At 39.4% G+C, this 26481-nt stretch overlaps 1 protein-coding gene across 1 annotated transcript in view; it reads right to left on the bottom strand.

Moving 5' to 3' along the window:
- Positions 1-3153: 3153 nt before the first annotated feature.
- LOC102009896 (transmembrane protease serine 11F) overlaps positions 3154-26481 on the bottom strand; it is a 77451-nt gene continuing 54123 nt past the window's right edge. The window contains exons 5-11 of the mRNA XM_005392827.2: positions 14784-14851; positions 12968-13131; positions 12505-12543; positions 10570-10771; positions 7107-7366; positions 4978-5120; positions 3154-3932 (exon numbers count right to left, since the gene is read on the bottom strand). Coding sequence (XP_005392884.1) covers positions 3774-3932; positions 4978-5120; positions 7107-7366; positions 10570-10771; positions 12505-12543; positions 12968-13131; positions 14784-14851 — 1035 coding nt within the window. The 3' untranslated portion in view covers positions 3154-3773. The remainder of the gene's footprint in view (positions 3933-4977; positions 5121-7106; positions 7367-10569; positions 10772-12504; positions 12544-12967; positions 13132-14783; positions 14852-26481) is intronic.

The raw sequence follows: 26481 nt of genomic DNA, 5'->3' as shown, positions 1-26481 counted from the left end.
AAAAAAAAAAAAAACACAAGGTCATAATTCTGCCTGCCATGATACAACTATCCAATCTATAACTGAAATACAATAATCCCTTTCCCAAAGTCCCAGAAGTCCCAGTATTGTTGAAGTCCAAGCCAAAGTCTCCTATGAGACATAAGGCAAACTCTTAGTTGTGAGTCCTTGTTTTTTTAATAAAGTTACATGCCCCAGCATACAATGGCACAAGATAAACACTCCAATTCAAAATGGGAAGAACATGGAGAAAGAAAAAGAAAGCAGGCCCAAACATTATAGAAGCGCAGCAGGGCAAACATAAAGTCCTATACTCCATATCCAGCCTCTAGAGTAAATGATAATGTATGTGTTCCAGAGAGTTTGGGTGGCCCAACCCTTATGGTCTTGCTAGTTGCTGCCCACTAGTCTTCTCTCTTAGGCTGGCTCTGTTCACTGCCTGTGATTTTCCTCAGCAGATGTTCCAGGTCCTAACTTCTTTGTGTCTCTAGTGCACCTTTGGTTTTATTCCCACAGCTTCAAAAGCTGTCCTCTCAAGGGGGTCCTTGCCTGGCCTTCCAGGCCCTCTTTTGAAACCTGGTTGGAAGCCTCCATGACTACTTGGCTTTTGGGGTCTGTTTTCCAGTAAAACCCAGCATCACACAGATGGCATCAAGGTCTCCTGTTAGCAGAAACAAAAGCCAGGCTCCTCAGACCATGCTGTGGCAGCCTCTGAGTGCCGGAATGGCTGAACCCAATGAAAGGAATCCTGGGAACCAATTCTCTAGGAAGCCTATCTCAAGCAAGGTCCAAGGAGCTCTCTTCTAAAATGAAAGATGTATACTTTTTCACACTTGTGCCTGTGATGGGTGGAGTCTTGCTAATTTCTGAGATGACTCATGGCATTTCCTATACAAAGTCCTTTGTTTCTTTTTAATATTACTACTCTTTTGAATAATCACACCTTCTTGGCTCCAACTTTACACCTGGTTTTAAGTTTTTCACATTTTTCTTCTTTACTTTTTGTCCTCAGTTTTCACTATAAACCTGGCTAAAAGCAGCTAACAGTGCTGATGCCACAGCCTGAATGTTGGGATGTCTTGAAATTTCCTGTCCCATGTTAACTAGTCTACCATCCTTAATCTCAATTCCCCACAAAGTCACAGGACGTGAACAAAATGAAGACACATTTTTTTCTTGCCAGAGTATAAAACACATGGGATCTACTCAAATAGCCAGTGGAATCCTTGTTCCCAACTGAGACCTGTGCCTTGGCTTTACTGTCTGCATTTCTGTCAGCATTGCAATCCTATGACCTCTGACCAGAATTACCCCTCTACTTCTTGTTACAAGAAGTCTAGGTCTTCTCCATCTAGCATCTCCAAACTTTTCCCAACACTTCCCTTAAGCCAATTCTAAAGCCTTCCAAACCACATGGTGAAGCATAATCATAGCAATGGCCCCATTTTTCTGATGCCAATTTCCTGTATTAGTCAATTTTCCATTGCTGGGACACAATACCCCACACCTACACCTTAGAGGAAGAGAGGTTTAACTTGGCTCAGGTTTTCAGGGGATTCAGTCCATGGTGAGCAGGCTCCAAGGTAGAAACACTGATGTGGAAGAGCACAGTAGAGGAAAGCCGCTTAGGTCATGTAAGACAGGGAGCAGCATGGAAAAACAGCAGCACAGAGGAAAGTGCAAGTGGCCATTTATAGACCCTAAGGTCACACTTCTGTGACCCATCCAGGCACATCCAGAAGTGTGGCAAACCTATGGCACGTGTGTTACTGTTGTTCTTTTAAGAAAAAGGTGTTAATGTATGAGTTGCTTTTTATAAACTAAAACCACAGTATTTAGGTTCAATTGCAGTGCTTCCACTTTGCAGTAAATAAGTGGGTTATGTGTTGCAGTTTGGGCGCCCATCTCTAGAATGTTCACCATCACTGCTAATTCTATCCCAAAACCAATCAAACTGGCAATCCACTTTAACTGCCACATGTTCTTATGTGTGTTAAAATGTCACTGAAGTGAGGAGAAATAGTTAAATTACTATAAATAGTTTCACAGATTCATTACAGAAAAAGTTATCATAGTCATGAAATATAAATAAAATTACACAAAAGCATATATTAATTATTTAATTAATTAATTATTCTAGAATTTACATCAGGAAAAGTGATTTTTTGTAGATCGATTTGCTCTCCTGTATCTACCAAAAAAGATTATATTAAATTTAATATAAAGGGCTGGGGATTTAGCTCAGCGGCAAAAGCGCCTGCTCTGGCAAGCGCAAGGTCGTGAGTTCGGTTCCTAGTACCAGAGAAAAACAAAAACAAAAAAAATAAATTTAATATAAAAAGTCCACATCACTCAAGCCCATCTTTAAAACTCTAAATATTCTTTGGAAAGGTTCAGATGTTTCTATGCTATATGCAGGCATAAGAATTTAAATTGAGTAAGTGTAAGAATTTAAGTTTTTAACACTCCTTTTCCTGATGATCTCCAGTTATTACAAGTCATTAGCTCAGAATTTGGGGAAGTGTGCGTGACTGAGCCTTTTATGTTTATGGTACATTACTGAGAAGTAACAACTAGGATATTTTTAGTTATATTTATCTTGTTTACATATATTTCATATAAACATATATATGTGTAAAGAAACAAAAGTTTCAACCATTAAAAAAATTAATAGGCCAGATGTTTTTCTCTGACAATTCAGAGCAACAACTTGAGATCTCACATTTGAGGGTGGAAAGTGAGTTCAGAGGCTCTCTGTCATCAAAAGCATGACAACAGATAATAACCTATTTAACACTTAGTACAAACCCGGCTCTGTGCTGAGTGTTTTACACAAGTCAGCTCTCCCACCTTGACATTGTGATAGACATCTGACCTTTCAGAGAACTGCAAATTTAACAAAAGCACCACTTGCCATATTCTGATAAAGACATGTCTAAATAAGTGACTGGATATCTCATTCCATCAAAAATTTAGAGTGTTTTTCCTGTTAGTAATCATTTGCAACCAATTGTATTAGCAGTTGCTTCCTGTTTTTTACCCTTCATTAACTCATGGAAAAATGTTCCCAGGAGTCTCCTTTCTCTTCTTGCAGGGCTGATGGGAATTAATGTATAGATAGCAAGATACTCTTAAAGAATAACTCAGAAATGCTTCTTGTGACACAATGTACTTCCTGAAGTTAGTGCATGAGTACATAACAGTTTAATGGCAAGTTTTAATGACAATTCCTGTGGTTAATGATAATGTTCTGCACTGTGGGATATAAACTCAGGTGAGAGTTCAAGTTACATCAAAGATTATAAGCTCCTCCATTCTATCCATTAAATGTTCAGTCTTCAGTTCTAGAGTGTTGAAGCTCCAAATTTTCAGAAGAGATTGCTGTTTAATTTTTACCAGAAAAATCCCATGTGCTCCAGGTATTGCATGAGGTAAGACTGTGATGGCCTGGCAGCTCCTTGGCACCTCCTCGGACCCTGTGAAAAATGATACTCCCCATCTTCCATAGAGGGAAAGTATCTCCAGGCATTCATTTATTAACGAGCGCCATAGTTCTCCTTTCTAGTCAGGAATCAGTGCTACTGTCACTTGCTGTGTCTTCTTCATCGTCTCAGAGGGAGAGTTTGCAATATGTACACAAAGGCTGCCTTGTGTGGTACTGGTCCAGTCCTGAAGAGTTTTTTGACATCTAGCAAAAGCACCAATTCCAAACATAGGAATCTAAATAATATACAAGATGAGGAATTTTGGATGTAAATCATGAACCACCCGTGCTAGATACCAATTTTTGAAGCAATCCAGTGTCGATACTTAGTCACTCTTGTGTAGACCCCAGGCTTTTTAGGAAGAGCACATGACTGTCCCCAACTCACTATACCAACAATATACCAGATGTCGTGGTTGTCATAAACCAGAGGTCCACCAGAATCTCCCTGCAATAAAAGCAAACACATATTTGAAACTGTCAACTAATTTAGCAAAATGGTCATTATACTTATTTCTTTTCCACAGATATTTTAAAAGAAAGAAATCAATAAATGCTGATAAAATTTGGAAAAGGAAGAGAAACAAAAATATTTGTTGAATTTTAAGAGCACAGATGTCACCAGAGATCTTAGGAAGAGCTATTTTGGTGAAATAGCAGAGCAAAGACTCCATGGCAATGGCTTGATGAATGAATGGGTACAGAACCTTTCCACAAATATTTGATACTAAAATTGTGTGCTGGGAGTGAGGTTGGGAAGTAATATAGAAAATATACTCAGGGACTCAGGACTCAGGAGTAGATGAAAAGCACGGGGAGAAGAAAAGAAAAGGGGATGCTGGTCAAATAGGAAGATGGAAATTAGTAATTTTGGAGGTGGAGTGATTTTTGATGCTAAGACCCAGTGTATAATGATAGAGTTTGAGGAGGCCAAAGAAGAGCATAACACTGGAGTTGAAGATGTCTAGAAACTAGACGCCCAACATTTGAAACAGCAGGGTTTTATCCAGCATTTCAGGTTTAGGATAGAAAACTTTGTCAGGTTTTACTGTCAATTCTCTAAAGGAATGAGAGGGAGTAGGGAGCTGGAGCAGGAAAACAACTTGCGATAATAGAGATGAATGACATGCTCTTCAGGGGACAAGTTTCTCTGTTTTTAGCTTTTTAAAAAATTTCATTTAACAAAATAACAATAGATCATGAAAGTAATTATGTGAACCAAAACTAGGGAGCAGAATTTAATTTCCTAATTTATAAGTAGGGATAAATATAATACTACTTGTACCTCATTATATTAAATAAAATAGTGTATAAAAGTGCTTAGTTTTTGTTTAGCACACTGTAAAAAAACATGATAACATTTGTTTATTAAATAAATTTAGACCTTGATGCATTCAATGCCATGTTTTTTTTCCAGTTAAAATAGGTACCAAATTTAGAAACAGTTAATGGTAATGTTCTTTTCAAAGTTTTAATCTTGACTTTGGACTTACCTTACATGCATCTACTTTTCCTTCCATGAAGCCAGCACACAACATTCCTGGAGTTATCAGACCATCATATACATCCGTTCTGTTGCACACGGATGTACCTATGGTCTCTACCCTAGCTTGACGAAGTTTATTTTGTGTAGGTCCTGTTACACAAAGAAATAAACAATATATATTTAAAACACAATTGTACAACATGGAAGAGAGGTAAGTGATGTATTTCTAGGAGCAAAAGCAGAAAATTAATGAATTAAATATAATTATCCCTTAATTTTATTTTCTATGTCTGTTAGTTACTTTTCTTTACTGTGATAAAATGCCTGAGAAAACCAATTCAAAGGAGGAAAGGTTCAATTTGGCTCACAGTTTGACAGGTTTCAGTCCACGGTCGGCAGGCTCTGTTGCTTTGGGTCTGTGGTGAGGAAGAACAGCATGGTGGCAGGAATATGTGTGCTCCTTGCATGGTACCCAGGAAGCAGAGAGTGAGAATGCACCAGAGGAGAAGGGACTCAGGGACATGATATAGATTCCAAGGACTGGCCACTATGGTGCACTCCCTTTAAATAGGTCCTATCTCCTAAATTTCTGGGATTTCTCTATAGTACCATCAAATTATAAATCCATTAGAGAATTAATCCACTCATGAAGTTAGAGCCCTTGTGATCCAATCACCATACAAAAATCCATCAGCTGGAGACCAAGTCTTTAGTTCATGGCCTTTGTAAGACATTTTCAATCCAAACAATGATGATTTCTTAAGTGTGTTCATGCAAGAAACTCTAAATATACATGCCCTAGTTTTATATCATATTGTGGGTCATATATATTATGAAAAATATTATATATGTTCCATTTTATAAGCTTGCACTGATGTTGTCCAACTGGCACATTTTCCATATGAGGAATTCGAGGCCATGGAAATGTATTGATTTACTACAAGCCATATAGGTAGAAACCAGGACACAGTAGCACAAATGTATTTGTCCTAGTTTATCATATAGTATGCTACTTTAGGGTGTCTTGTACATGGAAAATGAAGTGAATGCCCAATGTGTGCTAGCAATCTGATGCCACTGCAGAACAGGCTGGGTGTGAGGACAGGATGCTACATAACTGGAAGGGAAGAAGGGTAGGGACTTTGGGGGTGGCTGTGGGTGAGTGTTCATGAGCAAGCAGCAAGGGCTGAGAAAATAAAAAGAAACAAGGATCTCTCATAACGCTACGTTGGACAGGCTTAGGATAGTTAGAAATTTTTATATTAATAGAATTCTATCAAAACAGAGAGAATTAGATTAAGATGTACAGCATTTGTCTCCAGGGCTCTTCAAAACGCCCTTCATACAACCTGATGTAAGTCTTATTTCTCACTTTAGGTCATCACCTTCTTTAGAGCAAAGTAAAGCAACACTTAGAACCTGAAGGTTCCTATTTTCAATTTTAAAAATTCTTAGACCTGATTTCTTATAACATCCTTAAGAGGTGAGACAGAGGAAAAATGCCAATTTTATTAACTAATAAAAATGAAATTTTTCCAAACATTCATAACCTATTGTCATGTTCATAACTACTATAAATTCTCATTAAAATGAGGAAGGACTGAAATAAAGAAAAAAAGGGGCTGTGGGGATGGAGATGAGGAGGGGTGAGAGGAAAAGTGCTTGTAAACATGATTAAGGTGTGATACAGGTGTATATTTTTCAGTTCCCCAAGATGAATGTAATTATGTATTGCAAACTTATGCTAACACAAGTAAAAAAATAAAAAAGAGACCTAAGTCTTTGACAAAAGAAGATTGTGATTTAAAGTAAATGGTCAACAAAAAGTATTTACATTTAGGAAGTACACAATTATTAATTAGTTACTCCCTTTTTGTCTGTTCTTATATCATCTAACGCAACCTGTTCTTTCCTTCTTATTAATGTATCCCTTTACATTACAGTATCACAATTGAAAATTCAGAAATAGACTTCATTTCTTCTACTTTTTGACCCATAGATGCCTATTCTGCCCAGTGTCACATACACAGAAACAACACCATTATTTTTATGAAAAATTTCAAGTGGATTCTCTAAAACAGCTTGTTCAACTTGAAGACATTCTTGTGCTGACAAAATCAGACAAAAATTACTTACCATCATCTACAATGGACCCAAATCCTGTGACAAATACACTTGTTTTAGGTGGCAACTTCAAAGATGAATCTGGAAGGCAAACTCTCTGAACTATATTTGAAAATTCAACTTGGGTTGTCAGCTGAGCCAAAGCAATGTCATTATCATTTGTCTCTCTATGGTAATTTTCATGAACTATAATTTTCCCCACATTTCGTTTTACTGCAGGTGGTGTTATAGTTGTACCAAAAGTAGCAATCCATTTACTTGGGTCTTTAGTCCTACAAAAAGTAAAAGGGTAAGATTAATATGATGCTCAATTTTATCCTTTGAAAAACATTAGGACTAATTCTCACTAACTACTGGAATTATGCTCCTAGAAGACCCCTATGATGAAAGAATTTATGGAACTTTCTGGGAAAAAGACTTCTTCTGACAAATGCACTTAATTGTGTACAACTGTGTACAATTTATTAATTAGTAAGATTAACTTCAAATTTTTTTAACTTGCAATTTTAAAATTACTGACTTATTAGGAACTCTTGGTTCCTGTTTTTTTCTAATTTTAATGAAATGTATAAAAAGTAATTCTGATTTGTTATAGGTAATGTGAATACTAAGAGGCATTTTCCTTCTAAATTAAGTCTTCCATTCATTCTTATTTTGACTCGCTTGTTGGCTTTTGTTGACTGGATGCTATGGTGATTTCTGAGGCTGTGTAACGTGTGTGCTCTGCAAGCTGTCATTTGCACTGAGTTGTTGATCCACTTATGGCTACATTCCTCCCTGATAATCAAGGGCTAAGCTCCCTAACTGGAAGCATAGCTTCTACCGCCCTTCCAGCCAGCCTGGTGAGTCCCTCTTACTAATTCTCCCTTTATGCAGATTTCTCTCCCACAGGGTCACTGTGCAGGCAATTTCCATTTAGTCCAATCATCTCTTAGTCCAGTCATTCTGTTTAGTCCAGTCACCTCTCTAATTCTTCTCAAAAGCCTACTTCACTCTTTTAAAAATTATCCCCATTAAGAATGACTGGACATATATAGAAACTTAGAATTCTCTGGGGGAAGGTAAACTGTGTAGAAGGAAATAAACAGAAATTAAAAGGGGATTTCCTCTTTCATGAGTGATTACTTTGTTGGTGAATCATCAACTTTTAAGAATAATGAAACCCTGAAAGATGAGTGGCTTTCTTAATATTCACCACTGCCTCAGGGATGTGTAGGAAGGACCCAAACACAGGAAAGGGAGATCCTCTCTCATCTGTTCTACTAATTTAGATAGTGAGAGAAGATTTTATTGACAGCAGGAATCCTAGGACTGTAACATTCATCTGAAATCTAGACACTAGATAACAGAATCCTGAGAAATATGGTAATGTAGGAGCTCATGAACTAGGAAAACAAAATAGAATTATCCCATCCCTTTATTAATGGTCAGTGAAAGAGGAAGCCTCATGTAATAGGCTCACTGAATTCAGCATGCTTTGTGGATAAAGACACTGAGCCCCAAAAGTTGAGGGACTTCTCCAGGTGAGAGTCATCCTTAGCCAGTTAAGATCAAAAAGAGATGGCCCAAGTCTCCTAATGTTTTTCCCCAGCCTAAACTGTTTCACAAAGACTGAGATAACTTTTCATGGAGATAAAGGTGCTAAAATATGTCTTAAACATGTTTTAAAATAAATTGATTTCTGAATTAAAAGTACATTTACAAAAAATTAAAGACTATTTGCATAATAGCTATCTTATCTTCAAAATACTCTTTCTCCCCATGTCACATTATGAGATTACATGGAATTATATCATTCCAAAAATGGAACCCTTCTTCATGAGGATCATCATCGCTTTGTTCAACTCTGTTGAATTATATCTCCCATATTAAAAATAAAACAACAAAGAAAAACCTCCTTTGACATAACACTCACCATCAACTACCAAATTTCTCTGCTCCCTCTCATTTAAAATTTCCTTAAAAGTTTTAAATTTACTTGATCCAATAATTCTTCTATTCTATCTTGAGTCTATTCCCATCCCAATCATAATATCAAAATTTCTCTTATCAAAGTCACTTGTAATTTCTATTTTATTCTCCTCAATGGCTAATTCTCGTGTAGGTCTGCCAGCCCACAAGGATTCCAAAGGACCCACTAAAGCAAATATTTTAATCACAAACGTTTATGTTTGACTAAACATTAAGTTGGTATTATGGTTTTATTTAATTTACATAAACCACAGATCAGTTGTAAACTAATAAGGATGATACAGAAACAGCAGTTCAAAGTTTTTTTTTGTTTTGTTTTTTCTCCGGTACTGGGAACCGAACTCACGACCTTGCGCTTGCAAGGCAGGCGCTTTTGCCGCTGAGCTAAATCCCCAGCCCCAGCAATTCAAACTTTGAAGAACTATATGAACATGAATAAATCACAGAGTCCTAACAAGTGAGCGGGGGCTCAGGTTCATACCTAGTGCATGATGTTACTTATTTTTGGATTCATAAATATATGTTAAGTGAGCTTCTTCTCTAGTAAGCAAATGACAGATAATCCTGTTAAATTTATTAGGCCATTTTCATTGCATCTGTCTCCCATAAACAACGGTACAAGTATCTTGGAACCATCTGGACTGTTACTCATAGGAGGATAATAAAAATCCTCCCTGAATCATCAAGGTTGGGCTCTTTTTGCAGAGTCTGTGAATAATGATACTGGTCAGGCAAAGGGGTTTTACCCAGAGCCTTTGCCTGTCGAGACTTTAAAGGCAACACTTTCTTTACCTTGCTGGTAAAACCTTTGGGAGAAAAACATGGTGTGACCCTCATCTCCGGGCTTTACAGTGTGTTTGTGTATGTCTGTGTGCGTGAATTGACACTACTGAATCATGAGAGCTGCAACCAGCATGGCGGTCCTGGGGATTATACGTCACATCTGCCACACTGCGAGGGCAGTGCAACAGGGCAAGCAGCCCTGGCCTACCTTCCACACAGCTCTCTGAATCACACAAGCCCCCGGGGCAGTCTGGATATTGTGATGAGAAGGGAGTGCCTCAGGAGGGAGATCTATCACAGCTTTATTTGTATAGTATGAGTGGATGCTGACACTGGGAAGTGGGATTAGTTAGGGGAAAAAGGCAAAACTGAAGTGATTGCTTGCTTCTTAAGTACGTAGAAGAGATTAAACTTGGTACAGGTATAATAGTCTGTTTTAAAGGCTTTTTTTTGGTGTAATAGTCTTTACACTAAAATACTCCATGAGGTAGTAGCAAAGATAGCACTAGGACCGTGGCAATAGAGGAACTATATGGTGAAAACTACCAGTGCTACAAAGCATCGTGGATGAAGCATAGAGAGGGCAGAATGTGTTTAGGGACGGAGCAGGCTCCACCCTGAGTGGGTCAGAGAAGAGACTGGTGAGACGGCTCTTCCCACACACTGAGCCAACAGCAGGAGAGAACCGGAAGGACGCTCAAGGCATCCCTGGCGGACTTACTTCCGGAAGCAGTGAGCTGCCGTGAGCAGCCACGTGTGGCTGATGAGGCTGGCCCCGCACTGGTGCCCCGAGCCGATGAGCTGCAGGCTGGCCTGCCACGGCCACTCCCCGTCCATGGCCGTTTCCCGGCCCTGCACAATTCTCGCAGTAGAGGAGGACGCTGGTAACGGCATGTTTGAGGGCGTCATCCTTATCCCACAGCCTGCCACAGAAATTCATGGGAGTTTGTCAGGAAAAGGAGAAAACAAAATCCTGATTTGTGTTGGATGGTGCTACGGAGAGAAGCCAGGGCCCCAGCCTTTCCCACTGCGCAGCCTCTGAAGTCATATCCGGGTACTACCGATGGTATGCGGCTCAGAAGAAACATTTACTGACATTTCAAGACATCCAGTGGAAGACCGACTTCTGTTCTAAGACATATACAGATGGTTAAGTAAACCATGAAATCGTAAATGAGCTTAACTACAAGCAAAGAAATTTTTAATTGGGAGCAGAATAGATTTGTACCTCGGGGAACGTACATTCACTTATACTGAACAAGTGCTCCCCCAAAAGGCTTTCACAGCCGGGAGGGGTGCGCATGGCAGTGTGGCTGTCTGGGAGGGAAATGCAGGACAGCAGCGGATCAGAAACTAGCAACTCACACAAACTGGGGTTGTCTTAAATTTTTAAGCCCGTGGGGAGGGCCGCGACAGGAGCAGACTGGCCAGACGGGTGAATCACAGACCTTGCGAGGTGTTGTTAGATTCAGGGAATTGTTCTCTCGGGCAGATTCATTTCCTGACATGATGCTGTGGCTATTCGCCTACACAGCACATGTCTAAGGTGCAAAGAAGGAGGTTTACTTTCTTTTAAATGTTTTTCAGACATTTTGACTTTTATTTCATTAAAGAACAGATGATTGAGTATCAAAATATATAGGTCCTCTGCTAAATACTTTAGATACACTTATAGATTTTTTCATGTTTCTAAGTAAGGAAACTAAGGCTTGGAAACAGATTGCTAGAGGGCACCCGGCTGGGAAGGGACAGAGGGGGTTACGGAAGAGCAGCAGCACACCCAGGCCAACAGCATCTTACTAAAGAGAGAGCTCAGTGTTGAATGTCGGTCAGGATTTGCCTTTGACACCATTAAAGAGAATCATTTTCAGTCTTAATGATCTCTTCTTCTTCTAAAATTTGAAAGTCTAGCTTAAAAAATTCTTATTCCTTAATCTCAAATGCTCAATGAATTAGGCTTTAAATGTACTTTTGAAAAGATTTGAGAGTGTCCTTACAACATTTTAGCAGGTGTATATTTGCCCAGAAAAGGCCCAACACATGCTTAGGTATAGAGGGGCAGGACTGTCAGAGAGGTAGGAAATCTACAAATCAGACTTTTCAAAACAATATGTAGTATAACAACCACTGTTAATTCTTATCATTTTGTTCTGAAGGCCTGTATCATTTTTGTTCTTTTTGCTTTGTTTTCTTTGTGTTGTTGTTATTTTGTTATTTTTTATTCTCTTTAAAATAAAAACAGGGGCTGGGGATTTAGCTCAGCGGCAAAAGCACCTGCCTGGCAAGCGCAGGGTCGTGAGTTCGGTTCCCGGTACCGGAGAAAAGCCAAAGCCAAAAAAAAAAAAAAATAAAAATAAAAACATCAGATATTTCTTAACAATGCAAGAAAACAAAAAATTTAAGAAGAAAAATCCTAACTCTTTACCAAGAGCACTCCTGTGAATTGTGAGAATCTTAAAAGAAATATATAAAGATTATATTAATAATATCTAATATTTAAGATATTAAAAATAATAAAATATACAAGGACTAACAGTTTGGTTTATGCAACTATAAAGGAACAAAAATGCTTGAAAATTGTGCTTCTATCTCTTCTGTAACTATTTTCATTCCTTTACAGTGCAATAGATAGATAATTGTTGATTTTGGAACTTACGACTGTTGAGAAGACTCCTCATCTTTCTGTTGTCAATAGCTAGAATAAAATAGCAAGCATTAGCTGGCAGAATTATATATTTTTTTCATTTTATTTTTGTTAAAATGGTCATTCATTGAAATGTTAATTAATTGATATCCATATTATATTTACTTAAAGTATCCATACTGTAAGACGGCATGGAATTCTTAATAACCGAGTAATATATAGTTAATCCTCTTTTCTGACATGATATTTAGCTCAAATTGTAAAATTCTACTTGAAAATAAAGTCCAAAGATATTTTCTTTTTTGATTTTACTTTGGAAATAGAAAAAAGAATTTAGAAAATTACACACTGATGTTCTTCAGCGATAAATTCCTAAAATGGGAGAATACATTCACCTAATTTTTATGGAAAATAAAGGGGGTTTCAAACACAGGAAAGTAGAAAATGGCAAATAAAAATCAAAACAAAGACTTACGTGTGAGTCTAAGTGATGGCTTACTTATACTGAAAGGCAGCTGCTTGGTCTTCAAACTTTGGTATAGAGTCCTTTCAACTTTCTTCTTGATTCGTTCCACACTATCAGTGGATGGATACCGAAACATGAGCACCATAAGAATGTTCACGCCTTGTTCACTTGGACTGAAGGGCAAAACACAGACAAACAATGCCATTCCTCTACTTACAAATTGGTTTTTCCTCTTAGAGCTCATTAAATTTAAAGAAACACACAGATGATATGTGTGCACGCAAGACTTTAAAATCTCCTGTAGATAGATGAAGGAGTTGGAAGGATGTACAGTGATCTGCAGGTGTGGCAAGCACGGGAGATAGCAATATGCTAGAAATACTGGAGGAGACATAGGCCCGCAAACATTATCCTCTGCTTTTCCTTGGCTCCTAGTTCAGAGGGTTTTGTAGAAGGAGATGTTCATAAATTTATGTTTGACCTTAACTCAAAGGATTTGCTTCTTGAGTCTTTTTGAATAGCAGTTGTACTTGAGGTCATTATTCTTCAGAGTGACGTGCGAGACCCCTCTTTGGTCTGCCAGACCCAGTTTCTTTTGCTTGCTGAGCACAGAGCTAGATTTCATTTTTAATCTCTCTTTGCATTTACCAGCATTCTCTAATGAATCGTGACCAGTGAAACGGGAGCAGAAATGATGTCTCCAATTCTAGGTCTGGCCCCTGAAACACTTCCCATATCAATTTTCAGGCTCTTGCTCTTGCTTTGCTTGTCAACCAGAAGCAGGGGGCGCTGCAGCTAATTCCATCCCACAGTGCCTACCAGTGCCCACCTCTTGGCCCCCACTTCTGACCCGTTGAATAAGTGCTGAGCTGGGGATGTGAAATACACTTTGTTTGTGTGAAAGCACTGAGGTAATCAGCTGATAACTGAGCCATTAGGGAAAACAGCTTACCGATGGAAATCATTTAATTAGTGATTCAAATACATAATATATATTGTGATGTGTGTGCATGGAAAGCCTCTAACAGCCTTTCAAGAATGAATTTAGTTTGAAAAACAAGAGCAAAAAGCAGAGAGGAAGAAAGAAGGGAAGATAGGAAGGTAGGAAAAAAGGTAGAATAAAAAATGTAAAATAGATAGAAGGGCAAGAGAGGAAAAAAGGCATGGGCCCCTACATCATTTAACCACGTACACATATTCACTTTGCCACCAGCAATGGAAAGAGAAGATTTTACATATTTTTTGTAAAAAGAAACATACATTTTATTTGCAAAAATATATGTATTTCCATATATATGTATAAATATGATACCGATAGTGAGATATGTACATATATATATGGGCTCTCAGCCTTCTGACATCATACAAAAACATATTCAGGAATCATAATAATACCATGATTAAGTTATTAAGAAATTAAACCTTTCAGCAAAGCATTACAACAAAACACTTAAAAATAGTAACAAAAATGCACTGACATTTTTAAAAAGCCTGCTGACAGAAAGCCGTAATCTGATGGTTGTGTAGGCTTACAATAAAAAGAAACATTAAAATCATGATTTCTGCTCAGGGGCAGGATGGTGTGAGCGGCACCACTTGCTCTTCCCACATCTTTGCTCTGTTAGGAGACGTTCCGGTCACGCGGCGCTCTCCGTCTCGTCTTCCTACTGTGAGTGAGAAATGCTTCTGCAGCGTGACCCGTGTTGTTTAAGATCTGTGAAATGTCTGTTTATGTACATTTTTTCCAGGGTAGTTGAGCAATTATGGTGAGTAAATGCCTCACCTTAACATAGTTGGTTTGAAGTTACAGACTAAGTTTACGTACCTTAAGCTGATAACATGAGATTTGATGAATCGACCTCCTCCAGAAGAACGTCGAAATATCCTAGACATCTGATTTTTAAAAATATATATTAGTCTTAAGGGAAATATTAACTAATCATTCTTTTATCTAGAAACATGAGGTAAAGATAAGCTTCTCAGTTAATTGTCCATCGCGTAAACTGACTTTTCTCAGCATTGGTACCAAAACTGGGTTCCAGTCCTTAAAGCACTGACAAACTGCAAAAAAATTGTGTAACCTTGCTAGATTTTTGGAAAATGGGATAATAAGAATCTCTGCCTCACACTGTCAATGGAGAACAAAATAAGATTATGTCACGTTTCGCCCTTCCATGGCACCTGGCAAATTATTTATAGTGTTAGTTTTAATCCTTCCCCTGCTTACTTTCCTTTCAGGGACAGATTGATTTTTTTTGTGGGTAAGTGTGGTCTCTCTACTTCCTTTTGCAAAACTAGAATTTGTCCCTGCTCTAACTCTATCCCAGTTTATCCATGAGACATATGCCAAATAGGGAAGAACTTGAAAGAAGCCACAAGTATGAATTCATGCAAAGACATACTTGGCCCAAGTTTAGCAGCAAACATCAGAGATCTTCTCAGTAACCAATGTCGTTCATGGTAGCACCAAACTTTTCCTTTAGCTCTCGGGCCTCCACCACAGATGCATGCACATGCATCTAACGTATGAAAAGAAGAAATACCTGGCTGGCCAGGGAAGTAGCATCTTTGTCACTGGTGATTACCCAGGCAGCTACATCCTTCAAGCTGTAAGTAGAACCGCATTGCAAGTGTGCACCCACCAGCACACAGGAGCACCAAGGTGCAGGAAGACCCCACCTGCTAGCATTTCCTGCCCAGAATGTTGCCCAATGGGCAGTGGCTGCCACACTAAAACCATGTGGTGGCATGTAGACCACAGTGGCTGATCCATAAATGACATAAATGATGGTGTGGGCTCTGAGCTGTGTCACACTCATCAGTCATGCAAAGCAAGTTTGCTCTGGAAAGTGCAGCACCCAAAGCACACCATCACGTACTGGGAGTAGTAGTCAGCCGGACGTAAGACTGCCCTTCTTGGAAACCATCTCCAGCCGACCTCTGCAGGTGGTGATACACACTGCCCCACGTTTAGAGGAAAAGAAGAACAGACAAGAAGAACCAGGACGTGCTATAGGTTCAGGCAGAACTTCTGAGGCCCTGGACACACACCAAGGGGGCATTCATGGCTACTGTGAGGACGTACTGCATGCAGCCATCCCAGGAATGAGCTGAGACATGATCATGCCCTGGATTTGTAGTTACCTGGTCTGCAGCTGGAATAGGAATGTTGCTGTAAGATCAGGGATGAAAATCTTCATGGAAATGTGTACTATCCTCAAGACCTCATGGTCTTGTTTTAAAAGCAGGAGAGTGAGTTCGGCAGCAGGTAAATGAATAAAGAGAACATGGCATTTACACGTAATGGAGTGCTACTGTGCTACAAAGAAGCACGTATCTGAGTCATTTGTTGGAAATGGATGCATCTTGAGACCATAATGTTAGGTGGAATAAATCAGACGCATACATTTACATATCCTACAAGCTTAAATATCTCATATATGAGAAATCTAAAGTGTAAATAAGGAGCAAAATAGAAGGTAATTACAGGAAATGGGTACTTTGCAGATGTGAAGGGGACTGGAGGTGCAGGGAGGAGGGGGCGAGGGGAGAGGGGCAATAAGGAGGGTTAAACTGTGTTATGTACGTGTGCCAGCTCCTTGGGGTGAATGCAAGCACGTATTAATGACAGCAAAAATAAAGAGAGCAAGAGAATGCTGTTGGTATTGATGAGGATGGCCCAGCACGCAGAGGAAGTCTCCTTTTTCATGATCATCACAGAGTTACTGGAGGTTCTTGCCTCCGAAAGACAGATGCTAGTGTGTTTCAAGCCCCAGTCACATCCACAGCCAAGGCTGCAAGTGTCACAGCACCCGGCTCAGCTCTGCCCGAAAGTCCACAGAACCCGGCTGGCGATGCTCTGAGGCAGGGTCTCCTATCGGCAGCCTTGCTAGCGAATGGCCACCTCCCTAGGGGCCAGCGGTCAGGGTTGCCATGGGCCTGGGGTCTGGGTGGGTCCCAGGCAGCCTTCACTCTATTCATCTTTCTGATAGCCGAGGGCAGACCCAGGGCCCAAAGGAGGCCTCCCACAGCACCCCAAGGCATGTGGGTATGGTGGGGGGCGGGACATGCTGGCGAGCCTCAGATCTACCCAGGTACAGTGATTGCTCTTTGCTCATCACGCTGGGCGGGCTCACATCTATGTAACTACACATTCATTTCCCTGTTCCTACAATACACTTTTTGTCCCCACCAACTTTCTTCAATCACAGCTTTGTTTTTCTTGAGATGCTTCAAAGACAACTAAGTGAGCTCTGGTTTACTCTCCTGAAAGCTTACTGCTTCTTCACTTGGGCCACTGCTCGCACGTGGTTCCATCCTAGTCATTACCCTGTGTGTATTCCACAGTCTCCAGATCACAAGCTCTGGCTGGACTAGTCAGTGCACAGCTGATAAGAAAGTGCATGAACAAGTAAGGTCTGAGCGAGTTAGGAATAATGATACAGTGAAGGGACAGAAATGATACACACTGTTAAGTAAGCATAAAGCCTTGAGCTAAGTGGGAGCTAGGAGACCTTGGGGTGGCCCCACTTGAGTGATTGTTCTATAGGCTGGGGTCAGTTCTGAGTCAGGCACCCTGGATTTCACTGTGCTTCTCTGACTTCATTTTATTTCCATCTTTTGAGAAACAGGGAAGAAAGCCAATTTAGTATCTCTAGCACCTTAGATAAATATCTGTCAAATTTTGAATTATTTCTGTGTGACACTTTGAGGATGGATCAGGAGCCTACCACATCACAGTGTAAGAAAATATCAAGAATCCCTTCAAAGTAAAATGTGATAGGATTTACCATAGCTCCCTGTGACCTCTATTAAAAATGTATAGACTTGGGTACAATACAAAATTAGTATGACCATTAATTACAGCTTACGTATATTCAGTCTCTGCTGTGTAGCAGCCACTGGGTTGATCCCTTTTGTAAACCTCACACTACTGTACGAGGAAATTAAGGCTCAGGATATTCAACCTTATCTAAGGTGGGGCAGGAAGTGATGGGTCTAGAATTTGAACCCAGGGAATCCTGTGTTGACTACATTAAGTGACATTGACAACCCTCAGTTACTTACATACTGAACAGAAATTCAGGATTTGTGGGGGCAGCATAAAAAAATACTACTGAATAGCACTTGTTAAAGCACAGCAAGGATAACGTCATTCAAGACCATTGCCACAAACAGGTACCGACCACTGCCGCACATAGATGAGTGAGTGATTGGGGTCAGCTCTGAATGAAGCAAGGGCAAGTGGGGCCTGAGGGATGAAGAACGTGGGTGTGAGTTTATAATTACTAAGGAAACAAAAAGGGTAGGGGGTGTTCCGTATGAATCGCCTACTAGATTCTTACTAGACAAGGCAAGTTGATCACACACCATCGGGGGATGGTGAAGAATGAAGACCTTCATCAGACAAAGGACGACCAAGTATCAAAAATGTGGGGTTCTTGCCAAATTGACTTAGCGGGGTTGTTTGCTAAAGCAGGGGTTTGTGAGGAATCGCACAAACAAGCTAGTAGATGCCTGGTTAAAGTTTCGCTCTGGACTCTTTTTAATGGGCAGAAATGTCCTGGGGGATGTGGCCCTTGAAGACAGCCTCATAGACAAGATGATTCCCTAACGTAAACCTCTTTTTTATGCTGCAAGTTTTACAAGGGTTATGAGAACCATCTCTCCTTAGACACCTAATCATGGCTGTAATCATTTTCTGGAAGCTTAATTCATATTGATCTTTTTTTTTTTTTCTGGCAGGGACCCTGTATGTACTATGCTATTTAGTCCAGTCTCGGTTCATGGCTCAAACCTGAGAATTTTACTAGTAATTATTGCATTTTAAGAAATATAGTATCTAAGCAGAGGTGAAGAAAGTATTCATTCACTTTAAAATTAGAGCCTGATTGCAGCCCTTGGTTTGTATTCCAACATAAAACGTCTGAAGCAGGGGGTGTGTCACAGGGCTGACCAGGTAGCCTGCTACCCACTTACTGTTTTTGAGCTCCAGGGTGTACATTTTCTCTGGCTCGGCACTGAGTTTAGATTAAGTCCTTCAGAAAGGTCAGAAGTTACCTGATGCCTGAAGGGAAATGCTTTTTAGGGTCCACCCAAAAAATTTAGACAGACAGGTTTTGCAGATCTATTGCTACTGTCAGGGTAATGTGAATCAGAACAGGACAAATACACCAAGAAAATGGTTCTGTCTCCCGTCCTTCTGAAGGAAAGCCTTCTGTTCACACAAAAGGATTTTCCAGGATTTCTATACCTTCTCATCATTCAAATCATGCATTTTGATAATTATACACTGTACCGTGGCAGCTCACGTATTGTCAACCATGTTGTTATCGAACGTTTCATTTTTCTATGCATAAGCAATGTTCTAAACTCCTGAGAGGCAGGGACTGTGCCGGGTTGGCCTTGGCCTGTGGGTAGCCTTATATGAAGTAGGTGGACAGTAATGTTCATTAAAGATTGATTCTCTGGTAATGGTTACTCATAGCCAACATGGTTTAAAAATTTTGCTTTCTGTTTCCCTTTGTGAATTTCATTATGCATGTCCTCTTCCCTTTTTGTCATTTATTTATTTATTCAACATAGTGAGATAGGATTCTCCTAGGTTTAAGCCACTGTGACAGACACTAGATAGAGAATATTGAACAAAAAATTATAAGCCCTCAACTCCTACAATAAAGACATATGCTGTAACAACCAAAAAGACATTGGTCACCAAAGGCCATCAGCAGAGTAAAATGACAGAGGAGAATAGCTGGGGATGGGGCTCAGCAAGGGTTTCCTGAGCACATGATGTTTCAGTGAGATTTGAAGGAAAAAGCATAAGAAATCAGAGTCATGGGCAACTTCCAGGTGGAAGAAACAAAACGTGGCTCAGGCTGCCTCAAACTTACTGTGATTCTCCTGCCTCAGCCTCCTGAGTGCTGGGATTACAGGTGTGCAGCAGTACACTCAGCTCAAAGAGCATCCTGGTTGCTATGCAGCTAGGACATTAGAGGGATTCTGAAGCGGAGGCAGTGATAACTATGATTGTCTCCATGAGGGATGACACAACTGGGCCCAGAATGAAAATAATGAATGTGAGACAGAAACACCCTCTAGCTCTCAGGAGCTCTCAATAAATATTTCCTACTCTTAACTTCTGTTGTTCCTTAGAATTCATTCTTCAATTTTGGGAGACATGAACTCAGTGTATCTGACATCTAGCAGGTTATAGCATTTCCCCTATATCATCTGGAGGTCTGACATCATTCCTGTACTAATATCATTTGCTGAGCGGGGGGAAAAAACAGGGATGAGAGAAGGGGAAAGGAAGCAGTTTCCAAGAATGGGATACAGAGGTGATAACTTTGAGACCTTCAAGTAGAAACGTCAAATGGACTATTGAATGCAGCAAGGGCACAGTTTTGTCCAGGTGGTTTAAAGGCGGCCGCACGCCGCTCCCCCATCTCACACAAGGGGGCGCAGTAGTACTCCCCAGGCCACTCTGTTTAGCGAGGAGAGATGGACATATGTTCCAACTTTGTCCAACCAATAACATGTTTGCTTCTTCAGACATCTTCTTAAAGACGGTTATGGAAAATTGTCTTTTCCTGTTTCAGTCACTAACCTAGAAAACTGTGAATACAGACTAGCTACTAGCAATCATATTTGCCACGTGGGGAATTATAAAAAGGAAGAAAAAAGCCTGAGGACATTGTTTGATCATCTGAGTCCAGCCATATCTGAGGCCAGTGGATCCCTAGGTTTTCCCAAGTCTTCTCATTGTGCTTTTATCTATGTACCTCCAATTTGTTTGCTAATTGGGTTTCTATTATTTGCTGCAAGAGTGAGTTATTGTGGGAATACAGAACACTGTTTTGTGTCTTGAGCAACTGGAGAAAAAGAAGCAGAACCAGGATCGTGCTCTGGATGGTCTAGAGGGCCAGGCCACTGGGGATCTGGTGTTTACCAAGGTGCATGTCAAGAAGACACACATTTCCTTCTTTTGAGTTTGCTTAAGGAGCTAGATTCACTCACATGATGATGAAGAGTGATGAAAGAAGAACTGCAGCACACATTTATTCTCTACCTACACTGCATTCAGTGGTGGGCATGCCCATCCTCTGCCTTCTCCAGATCGGCTGACAACAGCTCACACCTGCACTTCTCCAGAGGCTTGCTCTTGTCTGACCTGAGTATCTCACCTGCTCTGGGGACATCTGGGTACCTGTTTATGAGAAGATAAACAGCCCAGCCCAGTCCCCTCTATCCAGAACCACCTCTGTAATGAATTTAGGCTGCAGGTCCCCTACACAGGCCCGGCTGAGGCTGCACTTTTGAAGCCTTATCTTTATTTGGTTTCTTTCTTTGCTTTTTCCTGCTGTTTCTGCTTCCTTACAAACTTTTTTTTCCTGAGCGTTCTTAGTTAATAAATCACTGAATCAAGAACTTTCAATCATAAATTCTGCTTTTGGGGGATCCAAATAATACAAGTATAAATTAGCTAGAGCTACAGAACGCCGTGCAATGCTTCTATTTCAGTGACTCCGTGCTTTTGGAATCTGTGTCATTACACATCCCCCATTTTCATGTGAGGGTATGAAAACATTGCAGCTGTGGAAACATTCATTAAGCTGTGCTACTAAAAAATAAAATCAGAAAAATTAGGAAAGGCAACAAAGAAACAAATGTAACATTTATGTTCCTAAGGGGATTTTCGTATTACACGGGTTATTTCCTTGAATAAAAAGAGTAAGAGAGGAAAACAAAACGTAAAGATGTCCTTCAAATTATCTTATAGTTTTAGAACACAGACAGCCACACAGCAAGGGTTTCAGCGGGTGCTCTTATAGAGACAGGGGGCTCTGTAGGCAAATAAAGATAGGATAAAGGCCTCACTGAGCTTTATTAAGATCAATAGGGAAATTTACTAAAAGCAGTTTCTGCCTCTCACACCAAAAGCAGTTTCTGACCTCAGGGGCAGATTCTGGAGTTATGATTAAAAAGCTAAGAAGGGAAGAGCTACTTGAGAGAGGCGCGGCAATATAATTACCAGGAAAACCAGCTTCCCTCACTCACCTATCAAATGTGGAAGCAATGAGACAGCCCCCAAAAGACTTATTTAATATGTAAAATGCACGCATGCGCGCGCGCACACACACACGCACGTAGACGTATGGGTATGCATACGTCTATATGGTCTCGCTTTAACTTCAGTATAATATTGCACCAGATACACACGTGTACCTGTGTCCAGTTTCCTTAATCGTTAAGTAAGCTGCGGTCCTAACAGCCCCTCCCCTTCAATTATTAATCACAAAAGGACAGAAAGAAACCAAAAGGCCAGAAGGCCCAGGTTGAGATCAAAGACAGTCAAGGCAACAGATCAGATACTGACAAGTGTCCACCTGGGGGATGGAAAGACAGGGGTCCCCAACAAAAGGAGCCAGGAAGAAGAGCTCGCGGCCTTTCGGCTCTCAAGCCCCCACCACCTCACGGTAGATATCTTTCCTTTTCCATCTTTTCTGGGCAAATAGACTGTCCTTTGTTATACCAAGCTTTGTCTTTTCTTAGTTCTTTCCTGGTGCTGAGTTTAGGATCGCTGGGAGCTGCATTTTCAGCAGAACAGTGGCGAGCCATGGCGTGGTGAGCTGTCCTCACCTGGACATCAGGCCAGTATTGAAACATGAGGTTAGAAAGGTAGGGAACCAGCATCCGTAGCCTTTTGACACTGAGTGTGCTCCACCATGGATGGGAGCTATGGGAATTTCTCAGTCTTCGTTTTGAAAGTCATCTACTTATCCAACTGCAACTGTCACGTCATTCACAGTGTATTATTTTTGTGTTATTCTGAGCATTCATTACCACAGTAAAGTCAGTGTATCACAGAGGGCATGGAAAAACCCCAAAACTTCCATTTATTTTTATCTCAACAAACAAGTTTCCACAGCTTTGAAGTGTGGAATCCTTGCAGGAGTGCACTAGATACCTGAGATTCTCAGAAAGTGGAGACCAGGCTGGGTTAGCCTAGGTACTCAAAAAATCCTTTCTGCTTTGCATTACATTAAATAATCATACTTTACTCCTTAAATTTAAAATAATCAAGCCAGCATTCTCAGTATGAAAATAATTATTATCTTGTTTGAATTATTATAATACTCATTTTTTTAACTCTGCCCAAAACAGTGGAGTATTGTCAAAACATATATCCAGTTTTCAAACTAAATAGTTCCATGGCAAACCTGACCACACCTGAGGCTCTGGGTTGAAGGGAGCATTAAAGCACAGAAAACAATGACTATTAACAATTTTGCTGAACAGCCATGATTTAAACTATTGGTAAATTAAAATAGTAATACATAATTGAAGACAGATAGAACACTTTACAATATCTTTTTTGGACACAAGTAAACATAACACACTTTTCATAATGTCTAGAAATTGACACAACCCTACAGTATTTAAGAACTCACTAAACAAAGAGATGAAGGGATTCATTGATGGATTAATAGCTTAATGGCAGATGAATAAGTAGAGGAATGACAGTAGGCAATGGCTTTTCAACATCATCTTCAATAATCAATAAGCCAAGTCTCTATTTGGAGTGGAAAAAAACTTTAAAAAATATGAAAAGCCTAAAGGAAGAGTGAAAGAGAAAGAGAAATTAATAGCTAAAATTGATATGGTATGTACCACTCCCTACACTTCTGAAAAGGTATCAGCCAAATGGTTCTTGGTGATAAAAGATAAAGACCACTAAATTATTGTCACTAAAAAGAGACTGGAGTCAACTAGAAAACTCTTGCTTGATTCCTGTGGGCAAATCACTACTGCAGAAGTAGTTTATCTGTTGTCTTTTGTGAAAGCTGAAGTAGAAAGAGAAATTACAGAGAGAAGGGAAAGCAGAATATTCAAGAATATGGAGGTATTGAAATGGAAAGATTGCTTTTATAAACTAAGAAATTTTGAAATATTAAGTTTAACTACAGGTAAATGAGGAGATTTTGGCTCAAGGTGACAGATTTGATTATCTGTCTCTCTCTGTTGAAGACCACATTAAAATGAGATTAGATACAAAGATAGAGATAAGTGCACAACCCTGACAAAACTAAGGGAAATTTCTTTAGTAAATGAGATTGAGTTCATGTCTTGAACTCAGCCAATTAAAGAAAAATAACTGAAAAAGTAAAGTGGGTGAAGCCCTAAATTGGGCCAGAATTTATTGACATTTTGGGCCAGATGGAAAATTTGCCTTGATGAATTGTGAGCTCCCTGGTACCTGGATCCTAGATGCTATTAACAGCCTTCCTTCCAGCATAACAAAAACATCTCCTTCCTTGCTAAATGTCTTTGAGGGACAAAATTGTGTTGATCAAGAAGCATTGGACAACACTATGGTCCCAGAGAATTCAGTCAAGAAAAGAATCCATTAGGTCTAAAAGCAAAAAACAAACAAAAGCAAACAGAACACAGAAAGCTCAGCACCTGAAAGTACTAAGTACAAAAAGAAGAGGAGCCAAAAAGAGAGATTACAAAAGTCAGTCACTTTTACATACACCATTAAAAATCAGTAAGAAAATATCAATGAAAATCAATGAAAAGGATCTCTTTCAATAGTTCCCAATGAGTTCTGTCCCTTCAAATCTGATGAAGATTAAAATCTTTCTTAGAAAAATGCACATACACACAAATAAGTACTATTTTTTTCTTAGAAGTATGGGCATGAGGACACACACACACACACATAATTTATATATATATTATGCATAATTTACTTAAAATTACTAAAATATATACACAATTTTTACTTTCAGTAAATGCAACTGAAACATTTCAGTAGACCATGGACTTCATCTAAGCACTGAAATAATCCTCCTTTTTATTTGCGTCTGTCTATACATCTCCCTACGTATCCACTCACCCCCCTATCTCTATCTAGAAAATGAGATCTAGAGATGCTACTATTTTTGTTGCAACATGCACCTCTGAAGTGGTATCCTAGTTTATAGATCACGATTTGTCTACTTCTTATGCCAGAAAAGATATTATAGAGAGAGAATTTTTTGTACATCTCTTGCATTTGCATAGATTTTCATCTTAAACAGTTATCTCCCTTTACTCTAAAAATGTGCCTAGCTATTACTTATAAAATATTGGTTCAGTTCACACATTTCGTGCTGAAACATTTGAATGTGTTGGAAGCATGCGAAAGGATTCCTGTGATTATTTATTGTGGTTCATCATACACCTTTGCTGACTCAAATAGGGGAAAAAGTGTTGGCTGCTACATTTTCAGTCAGTAAGCTCATTATGTTCTTGAGTAAGAAAATATCCCTGCTAAGTAGCTTGCATTACACTACAGGTAAAGTTTAAAGGAAAGGCAGAAGTCATATTATCATTATTTGCAGATGACCTGCTCCTTTATGTAGAAGACCCACAAAATACACCAAAACACTTAGAGTTAATAACCAAATTCAGAAGTGTAGCAGAATAAATATCAACACACAAAAATCAAGAGCATTCTTGTACACTAAAATGAATCCAATGAGAAAGAAATCAAGAAAAAATATTATTCAAAATAGTAGCAAGAAAAATTAAATACTTAGGACTTAACCTAAGGAAGTGAAACATTTCTACAACAAAAACTACATTACTCAGAATAAGGCAATTCAAAAAGACATCTGAAAATGGAAAGATATCCCCTGTTCCTGGGTAGGCAAAAGTGATAGAGTCAAAATAATCATATTTCCAAAGTTGATATACAGATTTAATGGAACCCCAATCACAACACTAACAACATTCTTCACAAAACTGGATGAAATAATCCCAAAACTCATATGGAACAAAGAGACCCAGAATAGTAAAAGCAAGCATCAGTAACAAGATCAAAGCTGGTGGCATCAATATTCCAGACTTGAAGTTATATGACAAAGCTACAGTGGTAAAAATAGCATGATACTGGCACAAAAACAGACATGCGGATCCATGGAACAGAAGAGAGGATGCAGAAACAACCCCAGGCACACTGAACTGTTTGATCTCTAACAAAGGGAACAAAACATAGAAGGGAGGAAACACAGTCTCTTGAAGAAATGGTGCTGGGAAAATTGGCTATCCACATGGCAAAAGACATAATCTAGACCCATATCTCTCAACATGTACAAACTAGAGTTAAACTGATAAAAGAACTAAATGTTAAAACAGAAATACTTATCCTGATGGAAGATAAAATAGGTAAACTCAGGAATCTTTAGGTGTAAGCAAGGATTTTATGAACAGAACTCCAGTTGAATCAACAGATGAGATTATATCAAATTGAAAAGTTTCTGAACAGTAAAAGAAACAATCAACAAAGTGACAGGAAAACAAACAGAATAGAAAAAAATTGTCAGGTATTCGTCAGACAGAGGACTAATAGCTGGAATGTATAAAGACCTAAAGAAATTTAGACCCTAGAAAATAAAAAACTCAATCAAAAAATGGGCATGTGAAATGAAGAGACAATTCTCAGAAGAGGAAATACAAGTGGCTAGTAAATACAT

Source organism: Chinchilla lanigera, unplaced genomic scaffold (assembly GCF_000276665.1).
Source record: "Chinchilla lanigera isolate Chin_1 unplaced genomic scaffold, ChiLan1.0 scaffold00046, whole genome shotgun sequence".
Taxonomy (NCBI): Eukaryota; Metazoa; Chordata; class Mammalia; order Rodentia; family Chinchillidae; genus Chinchilla; species Chinchilla lanigera.
The sequence above is the reverse complement of the archived record's forward strand: the minus strand, read 5'-3'. Positions and strand labels throughout refer to the sequence as shown.